At 36.2% G+C, this 14116-nt stretch overlaps 1 protein-coding gene and 1 long non-coding RNA gene across 2 annotated transcripts in view; one reads left to right on the forward strand and one right to left on the reverse strand.

Annotated features, from left to right (window-relative positions):
• The window catches only part of rftn1b (raftlin, lipid raft linker 1b), a 60262-nt gene extending 47627 nt beyond the window's left edge, over positions 1 to 12635 (forward strand). The window contains exons 9-11 of the mRNA XM_077721501.1: positions 4062 to 4165; positions 10449 to 10524; positions 11229 to 12635. Of these exons, the coding sequence (XP_077577627.1) occupies positions 4062 to 4165; positions 10449 to 10524; positions 11229 to 11732 (684 nt within the window). The 3' untranslated portion in view covers positions 11733 to 12635. The remainder of the gene's footprint in view (positions 1 to 4061; positions 4166 to 10448; positions 10525 to 11228) is intronic.
• Positions 1 to 14116, reverse strand: part of LOC144199370 (uncharacterized) — an 84303-nt gene that overhangs the window by 19361 nt on the left and 50826 nt on the right. The window lies entirely within an intron of this gene.

Below are 14116 nucleotides of genomic sequence, written 5' to 3' on the forward strand. Positions count from 1 at the left end.
CCCTTGTGAGGATTAGCGGTGCGTAAAAGGAATTAATGCATTTTTTTGCACGTTTGGTTGGTTTTCACATTGTTATTTTTGCTTGTGGAATGAAATGGGGAGAAAATCTTATTGACATATTGAATGACTGTGTGTGTGGGTGTGTGTGGGTGTGTGTGGGTGTGTGGGGTGTGTGTGGGTGTGTGTGGGTATGTTAGTGTGTGTATTGCTGTAAACAAGCGCTTATCTACCCAGATGATATCTTCAGGCAGCAAAGGTTTGCTGTTAAAATGGATTTCTGACCAGTGTTGTTAAAAGATGTGGGTTTTTTTTCCCATATGTGGACTTTATATGGGTGTGTTTATAGATGCTATCAGGCTAATGGAATTTAGGCTTTTCTTCGTGTGAGAGGACCTTTTCTTGTCCTAAAAATTCGTAGTCTCAATGCCTTGCCATTGTGATGACGGACTTCACGAGCTAATAGGTACTAGGTCGCTTTGTCAAAGTGCAGCCAATCAGGTTCAAGGATCAGTGATTTTGAGGGTGGCCTTTTTTTAAATGTCAATCTTTTGCTTGGTGATGGTTTATCTTCTTTACTAAGTACCGTATTTTCACGACTATAAGGCGCACCGCATTATAAGGCGCACCCTCAATGAAGGACATTTTTCCATATATAAGGCGCACTGGATTATAAGGCGCACTGTCTATTTTGGAGAAAATTGAAGACTTTTAAGTGCGCCTTATAGTTGTGAAAATATGGTAATTGTTATTGACTTGCAGGTATGAAGCACTCGCTACTTTACAGTCACCTCTAGAGCCAGCCATTGTTGATGTTTTGGATTTTTTTGTATAAAATCTTGCAGTGGGGGAGGAGCTATATGATGGAAGATTTTGTAAACTAAGATGGCTGATCTGCATATTTAACAGTATTGAGTATTCAGTTCAGGCGTTTGTGTTTTTTTAATATCCGACAGTGGTGGTTTTTCGTTTTTGGTTTTCTGTTTTTTTCCATATATAAGGCGCACTGGATTATAAGGCGCACTGTCTATTTTGGAGAAAATTCAAGACTTTTAAGTGCGCCTTATAGTGGTGAAAATACGGTAATTGTTATTGACTTGCAGGTATGAAGCACTCGCTACTTTACAGTCACCTCTAGAGCCAGCCATTGTTGATGTTTTGGATTTTTTTGTATAAAATCTTGCAGTGGGGGGGAAGCTATATGATGGAAGATGTTGTAAACTAAGATGGCTGATCTGCATATTTAACAGTATTGTTTCAGTTCAGGCGTTCGTGTTTTTTTAATATCCGACAGTGGTGGTTTTTCCTTTTTGGTTTTCAGTTTTTTCCATATATAAGGCGCACTGTCTATTTTGGAGAAAATTTAAGACTTTTACGTGCGCCTTATAGTTGTGAAAATACGGCACTTAAATACTGCTTTCAGGAAGGATCTACTTTCCATGTACCATTGCGTTTTTTCCCACTTTTAGTCCAACCAATAAAAAGAAAGTGGCGGTAAGCCAAGGCCAAATTTGGGTGAACTTTGACACCAAATAAAGACTTTTGGTGGCGACGTTTTCGCAACGTTGACATTTGAATTTGGAGCACGCGCACAGTTTACTGGCGGAATGTGTCTGCCGCTTATCACTTATTTTTTCTGGCTTGGCATTTTTATGTTTATTTTTTGGCCTCCGGGCAGCGCCACCGAGTTGGAGCTCCAGCTTCAAATTGCATTCCAGTCTTTTGCTGTGTTTGACATTTATTACGTGTGTCTGTTTGCCGGCCTCATTACCTTTTTCATTTATTTGCTTTATCAAAGTGCATTAATTTCGAGCCCATTTACTCTATTTATGCTTGTTTCTTTTATTGCATTTTTTGTTTAAAGCGTTTTAACATCTGTGATGTCGGCGATTTACGGGAAAAATGTTTCCTTTTGATTTCATTTGACACTTTTAATCATTTTAAAGTGGTCTGAATTGCTTTGAGATTTCCACGAAATCAAAGAAAAACCCAAGAGACGTCCACTAAATCTTGAAAAACAGTCAAGTTTTGCAAGATTTTGATCACTTAACAGTATATTTGGCAAAAAACTGCCATATTTTCTCGCATATAAGCCGTATTTGTCCGCAAAAAAATGATGACTAAATCGAGGGTACGGCTTATATGCGCATAAATTAGACTTGACATGCACAAAACTGCAAGATGACAAACACAAAACGCCATAATGCAAAAAAATACGGCCCATTTGGTCATTAAGGTTATTTCAAATTAGAGAAAAAATAAACAGATAAAAGGCTACACAAAAATAATTTGGACGTCTATGAATGAAATTCAATGAAAAAACGTATCTTGCATGAAACATCAAAATACACAAATTGTTGTCAGAATTTGGCCAAATTGTCCAAAATCACACGACATTCTCTCAAAACTCGACAAAATTCAGGACTAACTTAAAAAAAAAAAAAAAAAATTCTGATTTGTCCTTTACAAGGCACTTTTGCTGTTCTAAAAATCAGGCAAAAATAAATCCCGAACAAAATTGCATCAAAGTCGAAAAGTCAGTCAAAACTTGGGCCAAACTACAGTTACATATGCAATAATTTATAGAAATACAGTGTTCCCTCGGGTATCGCGGTTAATGGGGACCGGGACCACCCGCGATAAGTGAATTTCCGCAAAGTGGGATTCCCCTTAAAAAATGCTTAATTTGAATTTAATTCAATTTTTTTTTTTAAATTATTATTATTTTTTTTTTTATTTTTTATTTTATTTTTTTTTTTTTATTTTTTTTTTTTATTTTATTTTTTACCCCCTGTATACAGTACACCATATAGAATACGGGTATAGAGAGTGAATTTCATGTTATAACAAAAAAAAAACCTGTAAAATATGTTGTTTCAATATAATATTTGTATTTTTTTTCTCCAAAAAAATCTGCGAAGTTCTGAGTCCGCGGTAGCTGAACCGCCAAGTAGCGAGGGAACACTGTATCCCTGTTATCCAATTCGTTGATCCATCGAATAAAGGAATTGACAAGATTGATTGATTGATTGCTTAACGAATGTAGAGTAGATTTTGAACAAATTGAGACAAGCTTTTCTGTCCAACAGCATTTTCGTACGAACATGGCTTCTTGTCACAGTGTGATTTCTCAGTTCACTATCGAACCAAGGTGAGAGAAGAGGCGACCCAGATAGCGGCGGGACTAATTTGCACCGTCGCTCAGCCTGTCGAGTCCGGGCAGGCGCTTCGATAAGCTGCCAAGAACATGGTGTCCATAAGTAGTCACTTGATGCTGCCATTTTTGTTCACAAATCCGACTAAAATCTGGATTAACGTCATGTATTTTTTTTAAGGAATCATTTGGTTTCATTTGTGTAGTTTGGGGGACCGTATTTTCTCGCGTATAAGCCTTAAAATTGCTTTTAAATCGTTGAATTTTACAATTTCCCTCGTATAAGCCGCCCCCTGATTCACAATTAGGGTTCGTGTTGTGTCAGTTGGAGTTTGCGTTGTGACTATTTAAGTTTCTGTTGTGGCTATTTGAATTTTAGCTTTAGCTAATATGCATTTGTGATTTTGTTTTCTTTTCAAATTTGATTTTTTATTTAATTTTTTCGGTCTGGACTTGTTTGTCCTGGTCTTTTTTTTGGGGTAAATATCAGTTTCAGTGTATAAAAAAAACTACTTTATTTTCACAACTATAAGGCGCACATAAAAGTCTTAAAATTTCTCCAAAATAGACAGTGCGCCTTACAATCCAGTCCGCCTTATATATGGAAAAAACAACGAAAAACCACCAATGTCGGATATTAATAAAACACAAACGCCTGAAGTGAAACAATACTGTTAAATATGCAGATCAGCCATCTTAGTTTACAAAATCTTCCATCATATAGCTAACATTTTCTCCAAAATAGACAGTGCACCTTATAATACAGTGCGCCTTATATATGGAAAAAATTGTCATTCATTGAGGGTGCGCCTTATAATGTGGTGCGCCTTATAGTCGTGAAAATACGGTAACATGATACGCCCAATTAAAGGCTGATTGTACTAAGTGTCTAATGTCTTTTTCCACACAGGGTTTGCAGGTAAAAGCTGATTACGTCCCCCTACTGCAGTCTCTGGCCACGTATGGATGGAGACTCACCTGTGTGCTACCGACCCCGGTCATCAAAACCAACAGGTAATAAGAAATGAATTGGTTCCAGAACTTTTTGGGTAACTTGGGTCAGCACAAGATATGATACATATAAAAAAGTGCATCCGTTAACAGTACATAAGAAACATAAACAGAAAAAAGGTCTTAAGTATTAACATACTCATCACTCATCATTCAAGTAAAAAGTATAAAGTATAAAGTCAAGTAAAAAGTATTAAGAAATATTAAAATGTCATTTAAAAAAATATTGGAGGGCTGTAAAACACGAAAAACAAATAAGAGTGGACAGCACAAGATATGATACATATAAAAAAGTGCATCCGTTAACAGTACATATGAAATATAAACAGAAAAAAGTACTAAAGTACTAAAGTACTCATCACTAATCATTTAAGTAAAAAGTATTAAGTACAAAGTAAAGTAAAAAGTATTAAGAAATATTAAAATGTCATTTTAAAAAAGATAGAGGGGCTGTAAATCACAAATAAAACAAATAAGAGTGGACAGAGCTACCGCCACTGGCTTCCGCGTGACGGCGCCATCTTGTGGATAAAAAAAAGTTATTTAGACAATGTCATTGGTCCGGATTAAAAGGCCTAGTGAACCAGATGTGGCCCAAGTGCCATAGTTTGCCCATCCCTGCTCTATACTACGACTCAATAGAAAACAATCGAGACTCGTTATCTTTATCATGTGACGAGTCGGAATACAAAATGACTGAAAATGGGTCAGAGGAAAAACTTCAGATTTGACAGAACAAGTTTAAACCGGAGGCAGAATCGGAATAACGTGGTTCAACTCAAAAACCAATAGGAAGCGAGCTCTCGAAATGGAATGTTTTACTTATTTAATCTCGACAGAAGTCCATTTTGGACTGGGGGGGTGCCGTGGACCAGTGAATGATTGCAAATGGCACTGGAAGGCTGATAAGTGTCCTATTTCAGTTCATTTTTTCAGTGATTTTGTAGCTTTACTTGATGTTTCTCTCCAGTCTTCGCCATTCTTTGACCCAGATTGTACAAAGCGGAACATAACCATCACGTACACCTTGCGTTGTGGTTCAAACAAATTTCCTGTGCTACAACATTGACCTAAATCTGCTTCACAGTTACTTTTGAAGCAATAGCAAATTGCTCCAGTCAAGAAAGATCAGTTAGCTAAACCCAATGCTGATGCATCAACAAGTAAATTAAATTCTTTAAATGCTGTAGGTAGTTTAGAAATGTTAGTGGTAGATGCAGTATTTATTTGACTTGAGAAAGTCCTAAGAATGTACAGTTATTCTTCAAGTATAGCGGTTAATGTAGACCATACATGGCTAGAAGAAACGAATAATAGGTTTGTGCGAATGGCGGAGCTTGTTTGCTAATACGAGAGGAGTATATACTACTTCTCGTTTATCCTATTGTGAGGACATTGGTGTGCATTATTTTGAGAATATTTTGAAGGGAAGACAAAAGCAAACAACCCTGGATAGGTTACATCTGAAAATCAGGGTGGAGGCGGGGCTAATTGAGCCAACCCGGGAGAAGAAAGGTATCAAAATGTAAAACAAAATTGGAATTAAGTTTAGTGTAATGTTAGATTAAACTTATTTTTGAGTGTCTGCATCGTAATACAAGTTCATTTCAATTTGTTTATGTTATGTCACGGGCGCGCTGCCCTGCAAAATGAGTTACGAGTAACTCGACATAAGAGCTCAGTCCCAGAACGAATTAAGCTCGTATCTTGAGGTACCACTGTACAATTATCAAAAACGGAATATTAAACATAAACACATATACACATATATACACATATACACACATATATACACATATACACGCATATATACACACATATACACGTATATACACATATACACACATATATACACATATATATACACATATACACACATATATACACATTTATACACACATATACACACATAGACACATATATATACACATATACATATATATATATATACAAAAAAATATACTATACTATAAAAATACTTTAAATACTGTACGCACAGTGAAAATAAGTCCTCTCCACTTGATATAAATCCCAAAAAAACAAGTTAATGGAAGTTTTAGTCCAAGTCCTTTGTCTTGTGGCTATGACTCCATTATCCACAATATTTGAGGGATTACTGTATTTCACTTTGTATACTCGTTATTTTCATATAAAATACAATACATAGAATCCCTGTGTTTCATTCTCAGCCCAATCTAAACAAAAAACCTTTTCATTTCAACACAATCTGGACCAAAATTCACCAAAAAAAACCTTCCATTCCACATTTCCCATAACATGTCCCACTAATGTCACATATTCCCATTGGTCACACTGTCCAAGTAAGTGTTTTAGTTCCTCTTTCCCCAACAGCTTCGTTATCTCGCCCTGGTTTACATCATCTTAACAGGCAACACAACGGGGCTAATTAATCAAGCCGGCCTAGATAGAACCATACAACAAGCCTCTTATATCTCCGCCGGCCCACAAACAGTTGGATGACACTCGTTAGGCTCGATTTTTGTTGGGTTTAAACGACGTGTCGGCTGCTCGATTGCTTTTGTCTGGTCTGAAAATGGATGCCAACGAAAACCGGGCTGGCGTCTCCTCGCAACATTAACTCGGGTGCTCGTTTCGCCTTGGCTGCATTCAATTAGCGTAGCTGGTGATTACATTTCGTAGCCATTAAGTCGTTTTTCATCGTCGGCCCGGCACACAAAAAACGTGCTTTAAAAAAAAAATAAAAGCTTTTTCTAGATTGATGACTGCATAAGAAAACAACGAAAAAGACTATTGAGCGCCTAATATCAATATAATCCTTGAATTAATATAGAGGGAATAGTATAGAATATTAATTTATCCCTAATCTAACTATAGTAAAACATTTAAGAGCGAAGTGATGTCTTTTTTGGAGAGTTTTTTGCCATTGGCGTGATAAGAAAAGCTCCAAAAAGTGATTTATTATGTCGCATGTTACAAGGATCAAATGACATATCATAAGCCAAAAGAGTTGCCATTAAAATGTTATTTTATTCCGCCATTTTTCAACGAGATATTACTTAATATAAGACATGACATTGCATAAAATAACTAATTCCTTAGACATAATAGCTCTGACATTAAAAAAGTTGATACCAATGATGTTTTTAGCTTAAAAACTCAATCTAAAATTGATACATGCAAGAACTGCAAAAAAAAACATTAAAATGTCAACCCCCGAACTGCAAAAATACACTAAAATATCAAACCCTGAACTGCAAAAAACACTGAAATATCAAACCCCGAACTGCATAAAAAACACTAAAATATCAAACCCCGAACTGCATAAAAAACACTAAAATATCAACCCCCGAACTGTAAAAATACACTAAAATATCAAACCCTGAACTGCATAAAAAAACACTAAAATATCAAACCCCGAACTGCATAAAAAACACTAAAATATCAAACCCTGAACTATATAAAAAAAACACTAAAATATCAAAACCCAAACTGCAAAAAAACACTAAAATATCCACCCCATATTGTTGTTTTTTGTTGGTTCATGTTGTTTTTGGTTGGTTTGTTGTTTTTTGTTGGCTTTTGTTGGTTTTTGCGGGGGTTTATTGGTTTTTATTGTTTTTTGTTTGGTTTCATTTTTTGATTGATTTTGTTTTTTGATTGATTTTGATTGATTTTGTTTGTTTTTGCTTTGTTTGTTTTTGCTTTGTGTGTTTTTGTTTTGTGTTTTTGTTTTCATTTGTTTGTTTGTTTTTGTTTATATAGTTTTTGTTTATATTGTTTGTTTTAGTTTGTTCTGTTTGTTTTGTCTGTTTTAGTTTGTTTTTGTTTGTTAATTTTTAAAATTAGAATTCAAAATGATAACCCCAGTGACATGCCATGTTGAATTTCTCCAATTTTTATCGCAATTCCAATCTTTAACACCAGTAACCAATTGTCTGAGATTGACAGGTATGAGAATCAACCCTCCAAATATGAAGCACACCTATTAGTAGAGACACCATTCAATGACAATGTCCAAACTACAGTCCATGATACACTTTTCAGGTCCATAATGATTTTCCAGTGCTTTTTTTTTTAAAACCTCTTTCCATGTAAGATGTGAACGACCACCTCCAGTTCAATTCACTCCCGAGTGGAATGAAGTCTTAAAAGCGCAGCAGAGTGACTCACACAAAGGCCCGTCATTTCTTAAAAAAAACAGACCATCCCCAAGCTATTTTCGCCTGTAATTCCGCAGGAAACCGTCCAGGATTGTGGACAGCCGGAAAAAAATCTCCCGAGTCGGCGCAAAAGGAGGCGTTAATGGAAAAACGGAACGTTCTTTTTGAGGCTTTCCAGTTGGTTTAGCGAAGAAGTCTCGCATCTATTTCATGTTGAAAAGAAGATTTGTAGCCAGGCTTTTAATGTCGAAGAACAGGCGGAATTCTATCTATGAAGAGCTTCATTTTAACCCCCGAAAAACAGCAGGACTGAACATGAAAGTCGGAAAGTAGAAACAAACTATAAAGCTGTCAGAAACAAGCTGGCGGGTAGAAGAATGTTTTTGGAAGAAAGGATAAAATAAGAATACAAAAAGACGTCAAGTTAATGAGAGCGGCGTGAGGGAGGGAATGGGAAAGGCATGGGTTCGCAAAGGGGTGCCGAACCCTAAGCAAGATGTCTACCAATGGGTGATTGACAGGCTTTTGTCAAACTGGAAAAAGACTCAAAAGACAAATTGCTAAGTGAGTTTTTGGCGGAAAAGTGGGGATGAGAAATGATGGTTGTTAAGGAGGACCTGGTGTTGGGAAAATGGCGGGTGACTGTGGTTCGCTAGTTTCCTGGGGGTGACGAATCTGTGTTGGTGGTCGGTAGGTTTCGTAAAGTAAACCTATAGTGGTTCTGAATGGTTCTAAAAGTGTAGAAGTTTCTAAAATGTGCATGAAAGAGTTATCCGGTGACAAGAGTGTAGTAGGAAATGTTGTTTGTTAGCATTATGGTCCGTTATTAGCATTAGGTTGGCTAATTTGTCAGGGTTCGACGTGGTCTAATGAGATGACAGAATACTGATGCAAAAAAGTATGCGACAAAATACATGTGAAAATGCTAAGAAGGTGTTTAGCATTATAATGAAGGAGAAAGGCTTATGAGATACTTTTTTACTTTCGTATTTTACTGTAATACATCGTATAGACCTGTTTTTTGATGGAACATTATTTGTTATGTTAGGTTAGAACTGTATTTCATTGGGAATTTTCTTTGTTGCAGTAGCAAGAAGGACACAAACCCTAACCCTAACCATTTTGTATTTAAATACACCCTAACCCTAACCCTAACCTCAACCCTAACCCTAACCTTTTTGTATTTAAACACACCCTAACCCTAACCATTTTGTATTTAAATACACCCTAACCCTAACCATTTTGTATTTAAACACTACCTAACCATAAACATGTTGTATTTAAACACCCAAACCCTAACAATTTTGTATTTAAACACACCCTAACCCTAACCCTAACCCTAACCTCAACCCTAACCCTAACCCCAACCCTAACCATTTTGTATTTAAACACTACATAACCATAAACATGTTGTATTTAAACACCCTAACCCTAACCATTTTGTATTTAAACACACCCTAACCTTAACCCTAGAGGACATTGTAGACCTAGCTAAAAAAAACAGGACCCACACATACAAAGTCCACAAGACTGAGACTAAGTTTACCACACAGTTCCTCAGTAGCCTAGAGGTTTTTAAAGATCAAGATTATTGAATCCTTGGACTCTTGTGAAAATTATGACGTGAAAAGGAATTGAATTAAACAAAAAAAACATGACATTTTGGGCCAGTCTCCCCCAAAAAAAGCTAACTATGGACCTCCTGTTTTTTTTAAAAAAAATTTTACATATAGATGTATTTATCAATTTATTTATGAACTATTTATTTATGTCTAAAATGTATTTTTCTGTGTCTGTATTCTCACATTCTTGCTACTGTGAAAACCAAATTTCCCAAATACAGGATGAATAAAGTTAGCTAATCTAATGCAATTTAATGATAAATAGATAAAAAAAGCAAACTATGGACCTCTGGGTATTTATTTATATATCTATATATATTTATTTATTCATTCACTTATTTATGACCTATTTATTTGTCTAAAATGTATTTTTCTGTATCTGTATTCTCACCCTCTTGCTACCATGAAAATGAAATTTCCGCAAACACAAGACGAATAAAGTTATCTAATCTAGTCTAATCATAACTACTCCGAAAAATGATATATTCCTAATATCCCAAATTCTTCTGTTGTCCTCGACAGTGATGGCAGTCTGGCGACCAAACAGATAGTGTTCCTTCAGAGACCAGTTTTGGGAAGAAAACGAAAGGAATCCAAGGTACGTGACCTCTCATTTTTTGACTAAAATGTCATCAATCCTTGGCCACTTTGACACAAGATGTTTTCCCTTTTACGCCCAAAACAATGGCCAAAGATTTAAAGCAGGGGTGTCAAACATACGGCCCGCGGGCCGGATCCGGCCCGTCTGGTGGTTTGGTACGGTCCGAGGAAGAAAGCTACATTGTATAAAAAAAATGAATTTTCTTTAAAATGTGTAGTTCTTGTATTATCCGCTAGGGGGAGAAGTGTTTTAGTACGTGCAGACAACATGAATTGATAATTATTTATGTTCTTATGTTATTCTCTAGTTCATAATATATTGTTCAGAATGTCAAAGGAAAATTCTGTTAATAAATATTTTGATAATTTACTCATTTTTTGCACTAATTATTAGTATTAGTGACTAATACAAAGGAAAAAAGTGGGCTTATTGTTAGTTTTATGTCATTTTGCAATGAGTTTACTGGTCCGGCCCGCTTGAACTCAAATTAAGCCGTAATCGGCCCGCAGACCAAAGTTTGACACCCCTGATTTAAAGGATAGTAAGAGTTATAATCTCGCCATTTTTCAGCATGTTTAATGGCGCCAAGAAGTCTTAAATATGTCCATTACTTTCCAATGTATTTGATGTATTTTGAAATGTCGCCATTAACCAAAAGATTCTTCAAAAAAACTGCTGACGAGACCTTTCCTACCTTTCAGAAACTAATCTTCAAACCTCGCAGCAAAGCGAGCAAGAATGGCATCAAAGACAAAGGAAGGAAGACAAAACCTAAAGCGGAAAACCATGCCAAGATTTTGGATTATAACGAAAAAGATGGGAACGAGGGAGACGATATAAGCGAGAAAATGCATGCAAAAAACGAAAAAATGGATGAAATAAACACAATCAAAGTAGAAACTCCACAAACAAATGAAGAACCAACTAAAGTAGACGACCCAACAGAGACAAAAACAACTAAAATTGACCAAGAGAGCCCAAAAAAGTCTTCGGAAGAAACCAAAACCCAGAAAGCGACTGACGTGATTGGCCGAGAAGTTGAAGCTCTTGTTGAAAATGGCATGGAAAGTGACGAAGATCGAAATGAGGATAAAGAAGGTCCCAACCAATGCGAAGTTGAAGAATCAGAAGCCCCAAAAGTGATTACCAAGGATACAGTTTCATCTTCACAGGCCCCAACAATGGTTCAAAAACTACAAGAGTAGTCCAGGATTTGTTAAAACCTCAAACTCAAGACAGGGTTCAAACTCAAGACATTTTTGGGATTTGTTGCAAGCTACAAAACGACCTCTAAATCTTTCATCCACCGACTTAACGGTGTAGCAACACATTGTGAATGTACCATACGACGATGTCCTTTGGGGGGGCCCGGAGGCAACCACTAGACTATAAACTACAACGCCCCAGGCCTTTAAAAGGAACAGTGAATGCTACATGAGCGAAGTACGCAGAAGAGTGATGTCAATGTTCGTGGATCTCAACTTTGTACTTGTGTCGATTTCCACTTGATTTCTAGAATCTCAGAAATACCACGTGCTATAATTTTTCTTACAATTTGCCCTTCAAAGTAAGACATTTGTACTCCCTATTAAAACCATGAATATGGAGGTGGAAATTGTGAATCAGGGGGCGGCTTATATGCGAGAAATTGTCAAATTCAACGATTTTAAGGCGATTTTAAGGCAATTTTAAGGGTGTGGCTTATATGCGAGAAAATACAGTAATAAAAAAAAACAATGGTGACCCTCCCGGTACTCAAAAACTGCTGATGAGTTGAGTTTCCGCACTATTGGAGGTGTTCTTTCCACTAGAAGGGTAAGAGAAGTGGAAGGGGGCGGGGCCTTTGTTTGCGACAGGCAATCCAAAGTAGCGTCAAAAAGATCTTCGGGGAAATCCGTTGATGACAGCTACGCTCACCTTGCATACAGAATGTTCCCAACAAGCGGATGTAAAATTCAAAAAAGGGATTTTATGTAGCTTTTATCTTGAAGGATGTTGTTTTCCTTCTTAGTGTTTCTTCATCAACTCGTTTGTGGTTGTCTGTCAAAAATATTTGTTGGCTAAATATTTAGGGGTCGTTTAGAAGACGACGGCAAAAACTTTGACGGTTTTTGGGGGGGTTGATAATGAAAAAAATTTGGAAACTGTTGAAAGGGAAATTTTAGTTTTGTTTGGAACAGTGGTGCTAATGCTACGATATATGGATGTACAGTGTTCCCTCGGTTATCGCGGTTAATGGGGACCGGGACCACCCGCGATAAGTAAATTTCCGCGAAGTAGGGATTCCCCTTCAAAAATGCTTAATTTGAATTTAATTCAAAAAAAATGTTTGAATCTTTTTTTTTTACATTTTTTGTTCGAATTTTTTTTTTTACATTTTTTTGTTCGAATTTTTTTTAAAAATATTTTTGTTCGAAATTTTTTTTTTAATTTTTTTGTTCGAATTTTTTTTAAATTTTTTTGTTTGAATTTTTTTACCCCCGTACACAGTACACCATATAGAATACGGGTAGAGAGAGTGAAATTCATGTTATTACAAAAAAAACTGTAAAATATGTTGTCTCAATGTAATATTTGTATTTTTTTTTCTCCAAAAAAATTCACGAAGCTCTGAGTCCGCGGTAGCTGAACCGCGAAGTAGCGAGGGAACACTGTATTTGCTAGGAAAGTGGGTGACGATACTGGGGACGTGTATGCTAAGTACACGTAGCGAAATTTGACGATGGTTAGCTTAATTTGTGTCGAATATTGATTACGGTTTTGAGTCATTTAAAGCACAGAAGAAGAATTTAGACGACTGGATTTGATGGTTTTGTGCATTTTTACGTTTACGTGGGGACATAAAATCTTTGTGAAAATGCGAAATTAAAATAACAGCAACTACTTTTGCATTTTTTTTCGTATTGTCATCGTGTAAAAGAGGCCTTAGTTTTAAGTACCGAGTTTCCGAACATTTTGTGGCTGCTTAGTAACCAGTATTTGGCTCAAAATTCGAATTAGTTGTAGTTTAAGTCGAACCAAAAACCCTGATTTGAGAACTCTGGTACTACAAATATTTCTTAGTAGTACATCCTTTGAAAATATCCTAAGTTTTAAAAAAAATGGGAAAATACAGCAAAAGGGAAGTAAAATAATGGATACTGTGTTATTGTTTTTGTTTTTGTTTAACGTAAGTATGAGTTTTTTTCACCAAAATGCTTTTTGATTGAAATGTTGTGAAAATCTGACATTCGAAATTCTACCTTGTGTACAAATTCCTTAATTTGCATCAAAGTTCTGTTCCTACAACGTCAAAATAACCCAAAAATGTCCTTAAAAGTCCTCAACTTCAAGAAAAAAATCCCATTTCAGTCAACCATTCAAACCTGAAAAACATAAAATTACAGACCATTGTTTTTTGTCCATAAATCGCTACATCGGCTTAAAACAACTATTTGCCATTTTCCACTAATCCCTAAAAAAACTCTCCTTCCCGTTAAGTACATTCCTGCTGAGCATCTCCTCGGGTAGAAATCGAGCTAACTAAACAAGCTAACACAACACCCGCGGCGCGCTAAAAGCAAAATAGAATTGGCTCGTATGAAACTCC

The sequence above is a fragment of the Stigmatopora nigra genome, chromosome 7 (assembly GCF_051989575.1).
Source record: "Stigmatopora nigra isolate UIUO_SnigA chromosome 7, RoL_Snig_1.1, whole genome shotgun sequence".
NCBI lineage: Eukaryota > Metazoa > Chordata > Actinopteri > Syngnathiformes > Syngnathidae > Stigmatopora > Stigmatopora nigra.